Below are 17,216 nucleotides of genomic sequence, written 5' to 3'. Positions count from 1 at the left end.
AGGATAAAATGTTGGCTGCCTTGAGCTTCTTGGAGGAATGATGGGATACAAATATAATAATAAAGAATGATGCCAATTAGATTTGCCATTAAAGTGGCAAATCTATTCTTGGGACTTCAACTCCTATCAGCCCCAACCATTATTGCCAATGCTGGGGTAACCGGAGTTGTAGTCTGACAACATGTAAAAGGCTACAGGCTCCTAGCCCTGCCACAAAAAGCACCTATTTCAATAACAAATCCTTTCTTATTCTCAATTCCACATTAGAATATATCAGTCTTTCTAAACGTATCCATCTTGGAAGTAAATAGAGTTCCTTAAAGCAACCTGTAATATACAAACATCGCTGTACCTATTTTAAACAAAATTATTTTACGTGTATTCACTTTTGTTATCCTAGCCCATATTTCTACATAAGTAAATACCATGCATCCTTATGGCTTAGTAGGAGCTGTACAAGTTACGGTTTCCCCTTTTCCACTACATCTGTATCTCCCCTTGAAGTGGCCGATACCTGTGGAACTACATCACCCAGCAGGCAACTGGGGGCAGCAGGCATGCGCAGCGGCGTTCAACCAATAGGCAGAAAAAGCCCTATCTTCTGCTCATGCGCAGTGGCGTCCGTGCGCCCACGCCGTCTCGGAGGGGTCCCAAGCATCATGGCGGAGCAGGAGGTCTCGTCGCAGGCTGCACGGACCCCACAGGCTAGCGCTCCCTCCGTCGCCGCCGTGTCTGCAGTAACAGCTACGCCGGTAGCAGGGGGAGGTGGAACTGGAGGGAGCAGCAGCGATCCGGTCCGCCCGGGATTAAGCCAGCAACAGCGAGCGAGCCAGCGAAAGGCGCATGCGCGGAGCTTCCCGCGGGCAAAAAAGCTGGAAAAGCTTGGGGTATTTTCAGCCTGCAAGGTACGGGGGCCTAAAGTGGTCAAAAGAGTGTGGGAATCCTTTCAAGTGCGTGGTCCTGCCATCGCTGCATCCTTTTCTGGACAAAAAACGATGTTGTAAACCTGGAAGCCATACTGCATGGCACTTCACTGCCAGGTTTGGGCAGTAGTATTTGTTTGTTCAGGATGTTTGTTTATGTTTTTAATCACCTATATCCCGGAATTCTATGGGTAAATGGCAACAGTTGGTTATAAAATGTTTTGGATGTAAAAAGCCTCATTACAAACCATATGGCCGGTACTGTCTACCTACAGTACTGTGATCTGGCAGTGGCTCTCCTGGTTTGAGGCAGAGTCTTTTGCAACCTGCCTATCTGATTAATGCCTACGTGAAATCCATTGACAAGTTATGTCAGAAATTGAACGTGGAATCTTCCACATGTGCTCTTTTCTTGAGCTAACTCCTCTTTTAAAAAACTTAAATTAAAATACGTAATGCCTCTAAATACGTAATGCCTCTAAAGACTTACGGTGGTATTCAACACTAGTTGTGCTCGGAGCATACCCACTGAAGTTAATGGACATGATGGTCCATTGCTGTCATTGGTCTACTCTGGGTAGGACTTAATTGAATACAGTCTTTATATCTGTCCCTACTAAAAGAGGAGCATGAAGGCAGGAGGCATGCCATTTGTCAGACATTTTAATGCTAATTATGAAATCCATTCCTACAAGAAGTGAAGGTAAGTGAGTGAAATAATTAGAGCACATTATGCCTGGTTTCATATTTTGATTTCTAAACTATGTCTTATTTGCCTTCAGGATGGATTGAACTAAATGTGTAGATAAATCAAACAAAGTATAACTATCTGACGCTTGGCATTTGTAAACGACAAAATGGAACCTGGCTTTTTTCCCCTCAGTTTGCCACTTCCAGTACTTGTGCCTTGTCCAAGGATTCCTGCTGCCCCTTTTTTTGGCGCTCCTTGTCTCTAGTGCACCTTCCTGAAAAGGGGAAGAGGAAGATAGCTTGATGTGTGGTGTCTGCTTCATGGGTTTCAAATAGTCATATACATGCACACCTGTCACAGGGCCAGTTTGCACCACACAGGCACTTATAAGCCAGGCTTGTAGTCACTCTTATGATGGCCTGTGCTGTGGTAAGTTAGTCACTTCCATGTGACCAGGAAAGGAAACTGCAAAAGTTAGGTTTTCTTTTCTTCCTGTTAGGTTACAAATGATTAAAATAGGGATTTTTTCCCCTAGAAAGGTAGTCGGTCCATTGCAGCATAAACAATAATGAGTCTTGTGGCACCTTAATGGGGAAAGGAAATTCTTGTGAGAGTTTGAAATCAAATAAGTCTCTTGAAACCTATAAAGGAAGACGGATGTAGGTTTTGAAGTCCAGATAAAAAGAATAAGGAGAGTATCCATGAGGATGGTCCCTTTGTCTAACTATTTCTATCTACACTACTGAGTTTATTAAATTACTGACTTTGCCCGTAAGATGACTCCCAGTTGTATGTTACTGTGTTGTACTGTATTCAACTTGTATTTTGACTTGTATACTGTTTTGTGATTTATTTACTACTTGTATCGTTTTTTGAGTTCTGCCTGGTATATTGTGTTGATATTTTTGTATTGTGTTTGACCCTTATTTTGTATCTGGCTTTGAGATTCCTTTGTAAGTTGGCTTGAGTTTGATTCTGGAAAATGAATTAATAAATATATTTATTAATAAACATCATTGTTAATAATAATAACAATAATACATTTATTACTGGATACTTTAAAGACTAGCAAATTTAATATTATTATTACATGCATTAGCTTAAGGAGCCAGAAGACTCTGTTGTTTTGACATAGGCGTGTGCCTGGAGACTGGCTATATAGCCAAATAACTTGAGAGATTTATTTTACAAAGCTGCTTTAAATCTCTCCCATGTGCTGCATGTTAACATATTAATGTTTAATAGCTCACCAGGTGGATCTAGGAATTCCTACCATATCACTGCAAGCTTTTTGCAGACATTTGCAGTAGCATGGTGATGGTACATGTACGGATATGTATGGGATCATGCTGCGCATTCAGTATCAGCTGCTACATGGAATGTTTTAAGGTACAGCTGAGCCAATCGGGAAAAGCTAAGTTGCATGAACATTTTGCACCCCTAGAAATCCACACACACCCCTATTTCTTTTGGTGATGGTGATTTCATGGGGAGTCGAAATGGTCACAGGAAGAGGGAGGGAGTGCATTTCCATTGCCTTGGCACCTGGGTCAACCCTGCTCTGTGCTTTGGCAGTTCCACACATTGAAACAGGGCATGCCAGCTTGGATGCCCATTCAAGTATGAATGCTGTCTGTCTGTGTTGTGTTGCATTGCTCTTAGTGGAGTGTGTGCTTCAGTGCACTCTGCAAAGCACATTCTGGCACAACTGGAGCTGTATGCTTCTCAAAGATACCCATGCAGCTTTCTTTGCTCTCAATGATGTCATCAAGTAGCTAAATCTGATTAGCTCCATGATGTTGTTATGGTCACCACATAATTTCTGATTGGATGGGATCATATAGTGAAGGGAAAAAAGCAGTTCTGTTAAAAGTTTGTTTTTTAAAAAATGCTGCAGAAGCAGATCAGAAGTGCAATGACTGCAAAAAGGCAGGAAAAACTGCAAAAAAAGTGAAAGGCTTGTTCCCCACTCCACCCCCAGTACTTTTTGCATCCCTTGAAAGCATGTTCTTCATTTTTGCCTTGAACATGTTTGAGAGGGAAAATTCATCAAGCCTCTCCTTTTGTTAAAGTGACTTTTTATGTGTCACATGTTAGGTGTCATGCTCCTTGAGGGGAGCCTTGGCTCAGTTTTTCTACACACTAAACAGTGCAATGTCTCACACTCTCTTTTTCTGCCCACTCCTCCAGGCTAATGACTCTTGCAAATGCAATGGCTGGAAGAACCCAAACCCTCCCACAGCCCCCCGTATGGATCTGCAGCAGACGGTCACCAACCTCAGCGAGCCCTGCCGTAGTTGTGGGCACACACTAGGTAACTCTGGGAGGCATCTTTTTTCTTGCAGGCTGGTCTTGCCCTCCCCACACACACATTCAGGGAAGGCACTTGAGGGTTGACGTTGGTAGAGAGGGGCTCTTAATCAAGCAAAAGTAACACTGCACTATGCAATGCCTTTTCCCTCGGCCATACATGAAGAACCATCTATCAATTGCTTCAAATGTCTTGTGAAGACATGTTTTCCCTGACCAATAAGGTTGGATTCTGTTGCTTTTGAATTTCTGTTTTTGCCTGTTCCTATTTCATTACTTATTTTGACAATTTATATACTGCTTAATTACAGTCGTCTCTAACTAGTGTCCAAGTAACTGAGCAAACTGAAAATTAAAATCAGTTATTAAAACTGTAAAATCAAAATTCAGTTAAAATTCCTGTTGGAATTTTTTTTTAAAGTCTTCAGTAGGTGCCAGACGTTCAACAAAGAGGGAGCCTGTCTGACCTCAGCTGTAAGGGAGGTCGGACAGCGTCCTCCCTGTTGAACTTCCAGTGCAGTTTGATCGTTTTTATGATGCCATTTATTGTTTCTATGTTGTTTTTGTATTGAAATTAGGGGCAACCTCTCAAGTTTAGCCAGCAGTTTGTCATCATATTGTCTGTGGCACGAGATATTTTCTGGAGGTTTCCACTTGCTGGAGCCAGTGTGGTGTAGTGGTTAGCAGCCTTTCCCAACCAGTGTGCCTCCAGATGTTGTTGGACCGCAACTCCCATCAGCCTCAGCCAGCATTGCCAATGGTCAGGAAAGATGGGAATTGTGGTCCAACAACATCTGGAGGCACACTGGTTGGGAAAGGCTGGGTTAGAGTGTTGGACTAGGACCAGAGAGACTTGGATTCAGATCTCAACTTAGCTGATGCTCATGAGATGTGACCTTGGGCCAGTCACCATCTGTCAGTCCAATCTACCTCACAAGGTCATTCTGAGGATAAAATGGTATGCCATCTTGAGCTGCCTGAGGAAAGGCAGATATGAATGTAGTAAGTAATTTTAAAAAATCTCATCTTACATTGAAGCTTGGTGTGGGTTCACTTAGCACTAGGTATGGCACCATAAAGCATAGCTACATAAGAAGGGGAATACTTAGGCAAAATAGTAGGTGGCATTCAGTGCTAGTCCTACTCAGAGGAGATCCATTGAAAGTAATAGACATGACTAACTCAGGTTTATTAATTTTCAGTGGGTCTACTCTGAGTAGGACTTAGTTGAATACAAACCACTCACTCTGGGGACTGGTAGGGAATTATATGATGGGTGTGTGCTGAACCTCAGTCCCAAACTTTTGAAGTCTTGATTTGGCACTGCCCGCACCATGCCAAACATTTCACTCATGGCTGGCTCCTACGAAGCTGCCATATACTGAGCGAGACCATTGGCCCATCTAGCTAGGTACTGTCTACACTGACTGGCAGCAGCTCTCCAGTATTTCAGGCAGGATTCCCTCCCAGCCCTACCTGGAAATGCTAGGGATTCCGCATGTAATGCAGATGCTCTATCACTGAGCTATGGCCTTCCCCAAACCTCCAAACTTGAGGGGGCCTTCAGGCTCGTGAGCCCCCTGCTACACCAGCTGGCTCAGCCAGCTGTGGTGGTGCTCCTCTAACTGGTGCAGGGAAGCAGCCCTTTCAATTTCCCACAATGCCCCAGAGTAATGCTGCTTTAGGGGAATTGTGGGAAATGTAAATGCTGCCGCCAGGCACTAACTACCAGGAGAAAAAATGTAACGGGGAAGCCAGGGGCAGGTAATATTACTGGTTGTAAAAAGCTATAAAGAAAGTAAGTTCCGGTTCTCCGGCTGCCAAATTCCATGTTGGATATCAGATGGTGTTTGCTTTTTTTTGTTTTTAGCTATTTATTTCATTTTTGTCCCAGCAAACTCAGGCGAGTGTATGTGGCTTCCCCCTTCCATTTTATCTTCTCAACAACCCTATGAAGTAGGTTTAGACTGAGAGACAGAGACTGGCCCAAAGTCACCCAGTGAGTTTTCTGGCTGAACTGGCTCCCCCACCAGTCCTATTTCAGCACTCTGTCCCTGTCCACTATACTGTACCACAGAGGTAGCCAATGGGTGCTCCTCTTGTTTGTGTTTATTGGTTCTCTGTTTATGGCATTTGTATCCTGCCCTTTGGCCAAAAAAAGGCTCTCATAGCAGCTGACAAATGGTCCGTGCCCTGCTCTCAGTTTACACAGGGGTCGGGAACCTCAGTCCCAAGAGCCAAATGTGGCCCTCCAGGCATCTCTGTCTGGCTCTTGGGACTCTTCCCTGGGTCATGCCCTCTCTCCCCAGGCCACACCCCTCATCAGCCCTGCTCCATACTCTCCTTGGGTCCTTTGGTTTCCTGGGATGTGTCCTTGAACTGCAAGCATGGCTCTTGCTTGCCTGGATCGAGACTGGAGATGTGTGTATGTGTGTGAGTGAGTGAGTGTGAGAGAGGGGGGAGGGGGAGGGGGGCCTTTGGTCTACTGTACAAAGGTAAGAGTTGCATCCATTGCTCAGCTCTCATTTGCCTTTCTGGTTACGCCTACCAATGGCATGCGGCCCCCAGAATGTTGTCCACAAGGGCATGTGGCCCTCAGGTGGAAAAGGTTCTCCACTCCTGATCTAAAAAGACATGACACATGAAGAAAAAACGGAATTGGGGGGGGGAGAGACAAAAAGGTTTTGTAGTCCAGCAATGTCGAGTGCTGCATGTCCCCCTTCCCTGTTGCCCAAGCTCTTGCACACAGCAAACCTGTGTAACACAGATAGCCACACCAGTTGCTAGATACATAGTGTCTCTGGACTGCCAAGGCGGGGAAATGGATGGATGATGAGTCTCAGTTGTGTCCTGTCCCATTTGGCTTCAAAGCATGACCCAGCTTCTCTCACCTGCCCATAGCTGACCATGTGTCTCACCTGGAGAATGTCTCTGAGGAAGAGATCAATCGGCTTCTGGGGATGGTGGTGGATGTGGAGAACCTCTTCATGTCGGTGCACAAGGAAGAGGACACAGACACCAAGCAAGTTTATTTCTACCTGTTTAAGGTGAGCCCAAATGGGGAAAAGGGAGAGCTCATTGCAGTACATAATGGGTTTTTTGGGGGGGTGTTTGTTTTTTGGCAACAGAAACTCTGCTGACAACAAGGATGTGCTCAAGATCTTCTAAGCAGACATTTCTCATCAGCACTATTGTTTGTTTGTTTTGGGGGAGCAGAAACTGCTGACTACAAGAAGATGCTCAAGATCGTCTAAGCAATATTGTTAATAAGACATTTGCAGATTTTGGTGGACTGTTGTAATTTGTTCTGATTACGTCGCTGTAATAATTGATTGTTGATAAAAGCAGTAAAAAACAGCTTTCAAAGGGTGGTTCATTCCAAAGTTTGCCCCAATGCTTCCATCTCCAGCAAGAAAATATGAAGTGATGAAAAGGCAGGGAAGTAAAGCCACACACGCACACAAGAAAAGAGTCAGGGAAGGGGAGCGGATGCAATGGAATAACCCAAGTGTTCTGTTCCGGAATCCAGAGACTGTAGAAACGAGACCAACAGCAACCCTTGCGATATATCTCCATGTAATTCTGCAAGTCAGCATGGCTTTATTTCAGAGGGTGTGGACTTGCAAACAGGTTTGCATGAGCTTTGTGTCTGATACCATGTTCCATTTGCTCAGGATTGTATGTCTTCAACTCCTCTGCTTTCTTTTTTCTTGCTGCTCTTTGCTCCGTCCTTTTTCACTGTAATTCCCCTCTTTCCTTGTCTGCTTAATCCAGGCAATAGCTGGTTCTGAAATACTAACCCAGAGATATCTGGAGAGCAGCAGCGAGGGTGGGTGGAACGTAAGAAGCTGACATGCTGAGTCTCCTTTAGTTCAGCATTGCCTACACCAGGGCTGAGGGTGGTTCTCCAGATGTCGTTGGACTGCAGCTCCCATCATCCCTGACCATTGGGCATGCTGGCTGGGGCTGATGGGAGTTGGAGTCCAACAACATCTGGAGGTCTGCAGGTTCCTTAGCCCTGGTCTATGTTGATCAGCAGCGGCTCTCCTGTCTTTCCCAGCCTGTCTGGAAATGCAGGGGTGAACATGTGTCCTCCTACATGCAAAGCAGATGCTCTGCTCCTGAGCTAAGAGCCCCTTGACAGCATAGGTTTTGATTATGAGCCCTGGCTTAAGGAACCTTAACAATTCTGAATGTTGGGTTCAGGTCAATATCGGCATGTTGCACAGCTTCAGTGGAAGCCATTCTGAACAGATCCTGGATGTAATTCTGCAAATCTTGGAAAGTCTCAGATGGACCTAGTAAAACAAGCACAAGGAAGTAGTGTGTGTGTTTGCATTTTTGAGGTTGGAATAATGCTTTTCTCTCTGCAGCTTCTGAGGAAATGCATCCTACAGATGAGCCGCCCAGTTGTTGAGGGCTCCCTCGGAAGCCCCCCTTTTGAAAAACCAAACATTGAACAGGTAAGATGGTGCGCCTTGACAGACATGCCAGGGTGCACCTAAAACCAAGTCTGGCTCTCTGTGCCTTGGAGAAATAGATGTCTGGGAGAAGGTTCCTAGCTTTGCATTCTCATTGACTTGCAACACACACACACACGAAAGCAAACACAGCTAGCAGCAGAAGACAAGTGCAAATGGGCAGCTTGCAATGAGTCAGTCAATGACTAATTTACAGGCATACCCTGCTTTAACGTATGCAATGGGACCGGAGAGTATACTTTAAGCGAAAATAACCTTTAAGTGAAGCAATTGTCTTCACTTGTACTGCACGCAATCACCAGTAGATGGCAGCGGCGTCATGCCAATAAAGTATACATTATTGCGAAGTGCGCGAACGTTAAGCTGGGTATGGGGACGAATGGAGTATGTACGTTATAGCGAGGCAACGTTAAGCAGGGTATGCCTGTATTTGAAAACTTCTCTTTATGTGCCCATGTTTGTTTCCTTGACTGCTTCATGACTGTGGTGGTATTTGATTTGCACTATGTTGAGTTATTGGAGGAGAGCACTTTTCTGAGTTGTTGGAGAAGATGGCACTTTAGTCTTTGTTTTGTACCATGCAGACCTATTGGCTGAAAGTATTTGTGTGCCCCTTAAGGGAAGATCCTCCGTGGCACAGAGTGGTAAGCGGCGGTAACGCAGCCGAAGCTCTGCTCATGGCCAGAGTTCGATTCCAACAAAAGGAGGAAGTCGAATCTCTGGTAAAAGGGGTCGAGGTCCACTCAGCCTTCCATCCATCTGTGGTCAGTAAAATGAGCACCCAGCATATGCTGGGGGGTAAAAAAAGGCCGGGGACGGAACTGGCAATCCCACCCCATATATACGGTCTGCCTTGTAAACGTCACAAGACGTCACCCTAAGAGTCGGAAACGACTCGCACTACAAGTGCGGGGACACCTTTACCTTTACCTTAAGGGAACACTGAAGAAAATAGCATTTATTCTTCATTTGCATTGCCAGAAGTCGAAACTAAGTGAAAGCACATTTATTTATTTATTTATTTGTTTGTTTGTTTAGTATCTTTGTATGTCGCTTTTCATCACCAGGTGACCTCAAAGCAGCTTCCATAGCAAGAACAAAATAATGATAAAAACAATTCAGAACATAATAATAATAAAAACTACAACAGCATCAATACCACAAAATATCATAAAACAGGCTGAAATCTCAAATCAATCTAGTCTACAAAAAGTTAAAGAAGAAAGCACAAAAACAGGACTACAGCTGAATTTCCATGTCAAAGCTCCTAAATTTCAGGAAATTACAGCTGTTAAGGACAATGTCCTTAATATCATTTAGGCAATATTGATATGGTATGCTATCCTGTCCTGTGATTAATACTAGCTTCACCACTACTTTGGAACTGGATGCCTGTCGGTGGCAGAATGGTGGACCTAAGTCACAGATTTGTTCACTGGAATTGACACATGGAGTCTGTACAACCGAACCTACCATTCTGTGGCATGAGTACACAACTTGCAAATAATACCATCTGCACAGAATAATGAGTTGGAAAAAACTCCAACTGGAAAAAAAATGCCCATGTTGCAATCCAAAGCAGGGGTGGAGACTGTGGCCCTTCTGATATTACTGGACTCCCATTTAAGCTAGAAGGCATCATAGACAGGACACACAGAGAGGGAAAAAGAAAAGGATGGCTGCATCTCCCTCTACTAGAGGGGCGGAATTCAGATCAGGCCCCCAGGTATCCTGCTGTATTTTCAGAATGTGTAATTCTTGAAGCCCTTAAGAATGTTAGCAAGGAGCTGCACAGTGATAGACAGGAGCATTAAGAAGAGCCCTGCGGGATCATACTTGAGGCCTATTTAGTCCATTCAGTTTCCCACAGTGGCCAACCAGATCCTTTTGGGAAGCCCACAAGCAGGGCATGTGTGCAACAGCCCTCTCTCATAATTGTTTCTCAGCAACTGGTATTCAGAAGCACTAATGCCTCTGATACTGGAGTTAGTATGTAGCCATCATAACTAGTAGCCATTGAAAGCCTTATTCTCCATTAATTGGTCCTCTTTTAAAGCCATCCAAGTAGGATGCTATTACCACATCTTGTGGCAGTGAATTCCATAGCTTAACTATGCACTGTGTGAAAAAGTACTTGCTTTTATCTGTCCTGAATCTCCTGCCGTTCAGCTTCATTGGATGACCCTGGACTCTAGCATTGCAAAAGAGGGAGAAAAACTTCCAACAGAGAAGCAAGTTCAATAGGCCCCTGTCCCAGGTCATTCCACCTGCAGCAGAGAAAGATTGGGACAGTAGAACTCACTGCCTTGTCTCAGATGAGAAGCCAGTTGCCATTTGGCTCCTCACCTCCCTGAACTGTTCATGTTCAAGCTAGTCATGATAAAAATTACTTTGAATAATTGATGCCTGTGTTTGCTTGGTTTCCTCTTCCCTCCTAATCCCTTTTCCCTTTTGTGTCGTGTCTTTTAAATTGCAATCCTAACAGCAGGGACTGGCTTGTTCTAAATTGGTGTACAGAGCTTGATCAATTTTGGGTGCTTCATAAATCATGAATAATAATAATTTGGGGGTAGGGTTCATAGATGGCAACCCAATATGTTGGAGACTGGATAGATCTTTGGCTCTTTGCATGCCTGCTCTAAAACTGCTGCTAAAGCTCACCCTGGCCGCCTCCTTTTCTCACCCCCAGGGCGTCTTAAACTTTGTCCAGTACAAATTTAGTCACCTGCCCCCCAAGGAGCGACAGACCATGTTTGAGCTCTCCAAGATGTTCCTTCTGTGCCTAAACTACTGGAAGCTGGAAACACCATCCCAGTTCCGCCAGCGCTCGCAAAATGATGACGTGGCGACGTACAAGGTCAACTACACCCGGTGAGCCTCCAGGAGGGATGGGACAGAAGTAGGCAAAGCCAAGGCTTACTCGGGCTCCTCCCCAGCACCTTGTTTCCAATGTCGAGAGTGGTTTGCCCTGGAATGTGTGACATACTGATAAAGATGAATACCTCTGGGCATTTCCCTCTCTCCTGAGTAACCGCAGCAAAAACACTTTGTGCTTCTCAGATGGGGGGGAGCAGAGGGAAGGAGCCTCCCCCAGGGTGATGCAGAGTTCCAAGGAAGGGAGCTGATCCTGCAGCAAGCAGAATCACTTCCCACTCATCAGTGGAAGAAGTCACAGCAGCATTCCCCCCTCCCCCCAAAAAAACTGTGCTAAGATAACCACGAAAGCGGCAGAGAAGTAGGGAGCATGTGGAAGGTTCTGGCCGTAGCTGTCCCCTCTTGCTTCCTCCCTGGCCGGCTGATTTTATGAGAGCATCTGAGATGGCCTGTTCTGATTTTCTGCCAGTACTGGTGCTGGATTGGTCCCCGAAATCCACAGATCCTTACACAGGGAGAGAGTGAGTGGTGGACTGCCTGCCTGCAGCTGTTCACAAGGATTCTGCCTGTTCACCTGAAGACATGGGCATTTCGGAGGAGGCCCAAGCTCCAAAAGAAAGGCACTGTTGAGAAACACTGCTGTGGCCCTAACAATCCCTTTTATTCCCTGTTGCTCTAAAAAGCCTGTTTGCTTTTTTTTAAAACAAGCAAACAAACTCTGTTTATTGACAGATATATCTGTCTGCAGTCCTCTTTTGCTCTCTTACAGATCCCTTTATTATTTCATCTCAATTTGTAGCCTATCCTATCCCTGGAGTGCAGGCAGGCCAAGAATAAACAAGCAAAGGGAAAAAATTAGAAACCATCTCATAAGTATAAGCAATTATTATATGGGGCAGGGATAGCCAACCTGAAGCCCGCCAGATGTTGTTGGCCTCCAACTGCTGTGAATCTCAGCCTGGAAGTCTCGGCCAGGGGGGATGGGAGTTGACATCCAAATCTTCTGTAGGGCACCACATTGGCTACCCTGGGACCCGTTCCTCTCCTTCCCCCCTGCACACCCCCAATGATTGCTCTAAGGGGTTGATGGAGCCTCCAAAGCAGATTTGGGGAAGGTGCAGAGGATGGCAAAGAAGGGCAGGTCCTGTCATGCAAGAGGATTTCCGGCTGTGCAGTGTTGGGATATTGCCTGTAGCCTTTCCCCTTATTCGCATCTCGGCCCAGCGGTTCCCCTTCCTCTTCCCAGCTTGGTTTCCTAACCCTCACGCTTGGATTTGCTTTGTTATCAGTAAGGGCTGTCGCTTAGTGGGAGAGTCCCTACTTTGCATGCAGAAGGTCCCAGGTTCAATCCTTGGCATCTCCAGGTAGGGCTGGGAGAGATCCCTCTGAAATCCTGGAGAGCCACTGCCAGTCAGAGTTGACAGTGCTGAGCTAGATGGACCTATGGCCCAACTCGGTGTAAGGCGGCTTCCTTGGTTGAGGTGCCAGCGGGCCCGAGGCTTTCTGGAAGTCTAGCCATCAGTCCTTGCTGCCTGCCATGCCTCTCTCACCTTCCCTTGCCCCACCGTAGGTGGCTGTGCTATTGCCACGTCCCCCAGAGCTGCGACAGCCTCCCACGCTACGAAACCACCCAGGTCTTTGGGCGCAACCTCCTCAAGTCCACTTTCACGGTGACTCGCCGGCAGCTGCTGGAGAAGTTCCGCGTGGAGAAAGACAAGCTTGTCCCAGAGAAGCGGACCCTCATCCTCACCCACTTCCCCAAGTAAGGCCGGTTCTCTGAAGCAATGAGCTTCCGGGGGTGGGGGGAGAGTACAGTGGGTTACAACCGGGGTTAATCCCTACTTGAAGAAGATCCATTGAAATGAAGGAACATGACTAATGGAGGTCCATTGATTTCAATGGGTCTGAATGTGCTGAATAAAACTTAATTTACTCACCAGTGGGTGCAAAATGGCTTTTCTGAGGAATGGGCGGCCTAGTTCTCACTAAGATGATGAACCCGTGCCTTCTGGGCTGACCTCTTTAGACCTCCCAGGAGGGATTTGCGCGAATGAATATTCTTCCACACAAATAACTTCTCCTAAATAGAAGACTAGCATGTTAGAGAGGAGGGATCTAAATCTTCTCACCTTATATGCCCAACTGATCACTGTTCTGTGCAGGAGAGGGCCTCCTGCAGATGCCACCTCTTCCTTACGATGTCACATTTGGGCCTTTAGCATGGCAGCACCAACCTTTTTGAACTCCCCCCTTGGCGCATCAGACCGGCGCCGTCTCTGTTGTCTTTTCGGCACCTACTGGAGACCTTCCTTTTCTGACAAGCCTTTTGAGATTTTTATCCCAGTCTGTATCTGTTTTGGACCTGAAATAATTTTTACATATGGAAGTGTTTTTAATTGTGTTTTTAAAAATGGTTTTATGTGGGTTGTATCCACCCAAGTTCTTCTCAGAGTAGATCCATTGAAATTAATGGGTCTAAGATAGTCATTTTCCTTAATTTCAGTGGGTCTACTGTTAAGTATACCTAGCGTTTGGATACATCCCGACATGTTTTTATGGTTAAATTGCTTCTGGATGTTTCATATGAAGTGTTTCTTAAATGAAGTCCAGTCTAGCCTTCTCCCTGCAGTGTAAAAGTTCAGCATGCAGGATTCTTTTCTTTTTTTTCAGACAGAGAAGCTTTCTGTGATGTGAGTCCCCACCTCCAGTAGGGTGATATAGCCAGGCACAGGTTTATCACCACAGGAAGGTTTGAATCTGGTGTAGGATTGCACAGTTTCTCTGGAATTCTCCCCGTGGTTCCTCGGTTACTTTCGTGATAAGAATCGCCATGCTTTGGCTTCAGCTAATCCAAGGGATTATTCTTTGGTGATTTAGGGCAGCTTTTCCCAACTTTGGGTTCTCAGATGTTGCTGGACTACAGTTCCCATAATTCCTGACTATTGGCCATGCTGGCTGGGGCTGATGGGAGTTGTACTCCTGCAAAATTGTGTTTTAAATTGTTTTTAAAATATGTGTTTTAAATTGTATATTTGTTTTAATGTTTTTGATTGCTGTAAACCGCCCAGAGAGCTTCGGCTATGGGGCGGTATACAAGTGCAATAAATCAATAAATAATAAATAAACATGCGGAGACCCAAAGGTTGGGAAAGGCTTGTTTACAGTGCAACTAGGCTAGCAGTCTACTGAGCCCTCCAGAGCTAGCTGGTGGCTTTAAAAGAGGATTCAACAAATTCATGGAGAATAAGGCAATTAATGGCTACTAAAGCTGATGGTTACGCTCTACCTCCACTGTTGCACGCAATGGGCTTCTGAATACCAGTTGCTGGAAACTGAAGGTGGGGAGAGTGCTGTTGCGCTCAGGCCCTGCTTTCCAGTGTCCCATGGACAACTGGTTGGCCTCTGTGAGGACAAGATGCTGGACTAGATGGGCCACTGGGCTGATCCCAGTGATCTTCTTATGTTCTTATGCAAGTGGGGCCATTCCAGGACCCACTAAATTGGTTTTTCCCAGCAACCCTTCTTGCCCCATGTTCAGAAAGGGTGGATGAAGGCTTGAGACAGCATTGCCAACAGCTGTGTAAGGTTGGGCATTGTTGTTGTCTCCATTGCCGCCCTGGGATCCTACTGGGAGGAAGGGTGGGATATAAATCTAATAAATAAATAAATAATAAAATAAAATAAAAATTTTAAACGGAGGTAATGAAGGCTGAGAGAGACTTGCCGAAGGTCACCCAATGGGCTTTCTGAAGTGGGATTTGATCCCAGGGCAAAGTCTTAAGACTCTAGCCCACTGCATTGACACTGGGGTTCATGGGACTCCCCTGTTTCTGTCCTGCCCTGCTGATTCCTCCCTGTTTCTCCTTGCCCAGGTTTCTGTCAATGCTCGAGGAAGAAATATATGGGGAGAGCTCCCCAATATGGGAAGCCGACTTCACTATGCCAGCGACGGAAGGAGCCCCGCTTGTTCCTCGGCCAGGTAAGTATCTCTTGGAAGCCCATTTGGCAGCCGTCTGTACTCAGGGTCCAGAGTGCATCAGTCTATGACACGGCTTTATACTGGGTTGGATTGCTGGCTCATGTGGCCCAGTACACCTTGCTCTGACTTGCAGCAGCTCTCCAGAGTGACAGGCAGAGTTCTTATCCACTCCTGCTACCCAAGATCCTTTTAAGTGCTGCTTGGGATATCCAGCTGTCATGTCTTATTAAGGGGTGGTTGTGGTGGCAGCAGAGAGCAGATGTATTTCAGGAAGATGCCTGCAGGTGAGCAAACTATAAACCACTTACTACAGGGAAAATACCTCTCCCCACCTAGGCAAAGCCAGCTTCTTTAGCTATCATGAGTCCAGGACAGGGGAGAGCCCTCCCAGCCCTAACTAAGGTCATCAGTAAGTGCCCGAATATGAGCAAGTTTCCCCATTAGCCATTTTATTACAGTGTAGATTCAGTGTAGATTCTTCTGCATATACCAGGAGTGGGGAACCTCAGGCCCAGGGGTCGTATGTGGCCCTCCAAGGCTTTGCTGTCCGGACCTCAGGACTCTCCCCAAGCCATATCTCTCATGCTCCATACTTGGCTGGAATGAGTCCTCGAACTGCTTGTCTGAATACAGGAAGGAGAAGTGTGTGTGTGGTTCATTGATTGATTGAATTTCTGTTCCACCCTTCCTCCTAAAAGAAGCCCATGGTGGCAAAGCATATACTCAAAACATTAATTTTGATTGATTGATTGAATTTCTGTTCCACCCTTCCTCCTAAAAGAAGCCCATGGTGGCAAAGCATATACTAAAAACATTAATTTTTGTTGAATCAATCTCCATTTTAAATTGGAAGAAACATTACATATAGATTCTAAGGCAACTTTCCATTTATTGCGTTGTATGGAACACTCTTAAGATCCTGAGCATCCACTTTACAGCATTCCAATAGAAACCACCATTATGGTTTTAGTTTTCTGTAAAGATCCAGTTGTTCCCTCCAGCAGTATAGGGGCTCCCGAAGCACTCAAAGGTGATGGTTCATAAATAGACTCCAGGAGGTGCTGTAATTGAAGATAGTTGCTGTTCATCACTCGTGGGTAGGCAATAACTAAACAGCGGTAAAATGGGAGAAGCCCATGCATGCCATCCTGAGCTTCTTAAAATGGAAAAAAGCAGGTTAAAAATATTAAGGTGTACATTGGTTGCTAGTTGTGGCAGTGTCTCGTATGATTCCTCCTGCATTTTCTGTTGCTGGTGCTTTACATTTTAACAGGGTTACATATTGTTGTGGTTTTCCCCCACCCCACCCATGCAGCTATCAGCACTGTTCCTGCAACCAGCACACCACTCTTCAGCAAATCTCTGAGCTGCAGCTCCTCCTTGGCTTCTATTAACCTGGATGGTAGCTCACTGGATTCTGTGCCAGGTAAGGTCCATAGGGGAAACGGGGAATGTCAGACCAAAACATCTGCAGCAAAGGGCTTAATATGCAGCCCTTACAGAGAGACATCTGTTTTTCTCCTTTCAAAAGTGTTTCTTTTTGAACAGCCAAGAGGTTTGTGAAACTCAAAAAACTGTGTACTGAACTGAAAACAATTGGTTAGTCCCCAAACTTTTTGGGCCTGGGACCACATTTGGAAATCCAAGAAACACAAGAACATAAAAAGAGCTCCTGCTGGATCAGGCCAAAGGCCCATCTTGTCTAGCTTCCTGTTCTCACAGTGGCCAACCAGATGCCTATAGGAAGCCCCAAAACAGGACATGAGTGCAACAGCACTCTGTCCACTTGTGATTCCCAACAGCAGGCATTCAGAGGCATACTGTCGTGCCCGGGTTGGGACTCAAGAACAGAATCACTTGATGAAAGCAAATCAGTTTTTATTAGAGTAATTTCCAGACATAGGCTTCTCCGCCTCATGAACTCTTAACATGAACCAAAACCCGCAACACGGAAGAGA

General features: G+C 45.6%; 1 protein-coding gene across 1 annotated transcript in view; it reads left to right on the top strand.

Moving 5' to 3' along the window:
- Positions 1 to 617: 617 nt before the first annotated feature.
- KAT2A (lysine acetyltransferase 2A) overlaps positions 618 to 17,216 on the top strand; it is a 49,027-nt gene continuing 32,428 nt past the window's right edge. The window contains exons 1-8 of the mRNA XM_061589591.1: positions 618 to 905; positions 3,805 to 3,928; positions 6,826 to 6,971; positions 8,298 to 8,387; positions 11,095 to 11,276; positions 12,850 to 13,041; positions 15,152 to 15,258; positions 16,574 to 16,684. Of these exons, the coding sequence (XP_061445575.1) occupies positions 660 to 905; positions 3,805 to 3,928; positions 6,826 to 6,971; positions 8,298 to 8,387; positions 11,095 to 11,276; positions 12,850 to 13,041; positions 15,152 to 15,258; positions 16,574 to 16,684 (1,198 nt within the window). The 5' untranslated portion in view covers positions 618 to 659. The remainder of the gene's footprint in view (positions 906 to 3,804; positions 3,929 to 6,825; positions 6,972 to 8,297; positions 8,388 to 11,094; positions 11,277 to 12,849; positions 13,042 to 15,151; positions 15,259 to 16,573; positions 16,685 to 17,216) is intronic.

This window comes from Rhineura floridana, chromosome 11 (assembly GCF_030035675.1).
Source record: "Rhineura floridana isolate rRhiFlo1 chromosome 11, rRhiFlo1.hap2, whole genome shotgun sequence".
Classification (NCBI taxonomy): Eukaryota; Metazoa; Chordata; class Lepidosauria; order Squamata; family Rhineuridae; genus Rhineura; species Rhineura floridana.
This window is presented reverse-complemented; position numbering and strand designations above follow the sequence as displayed.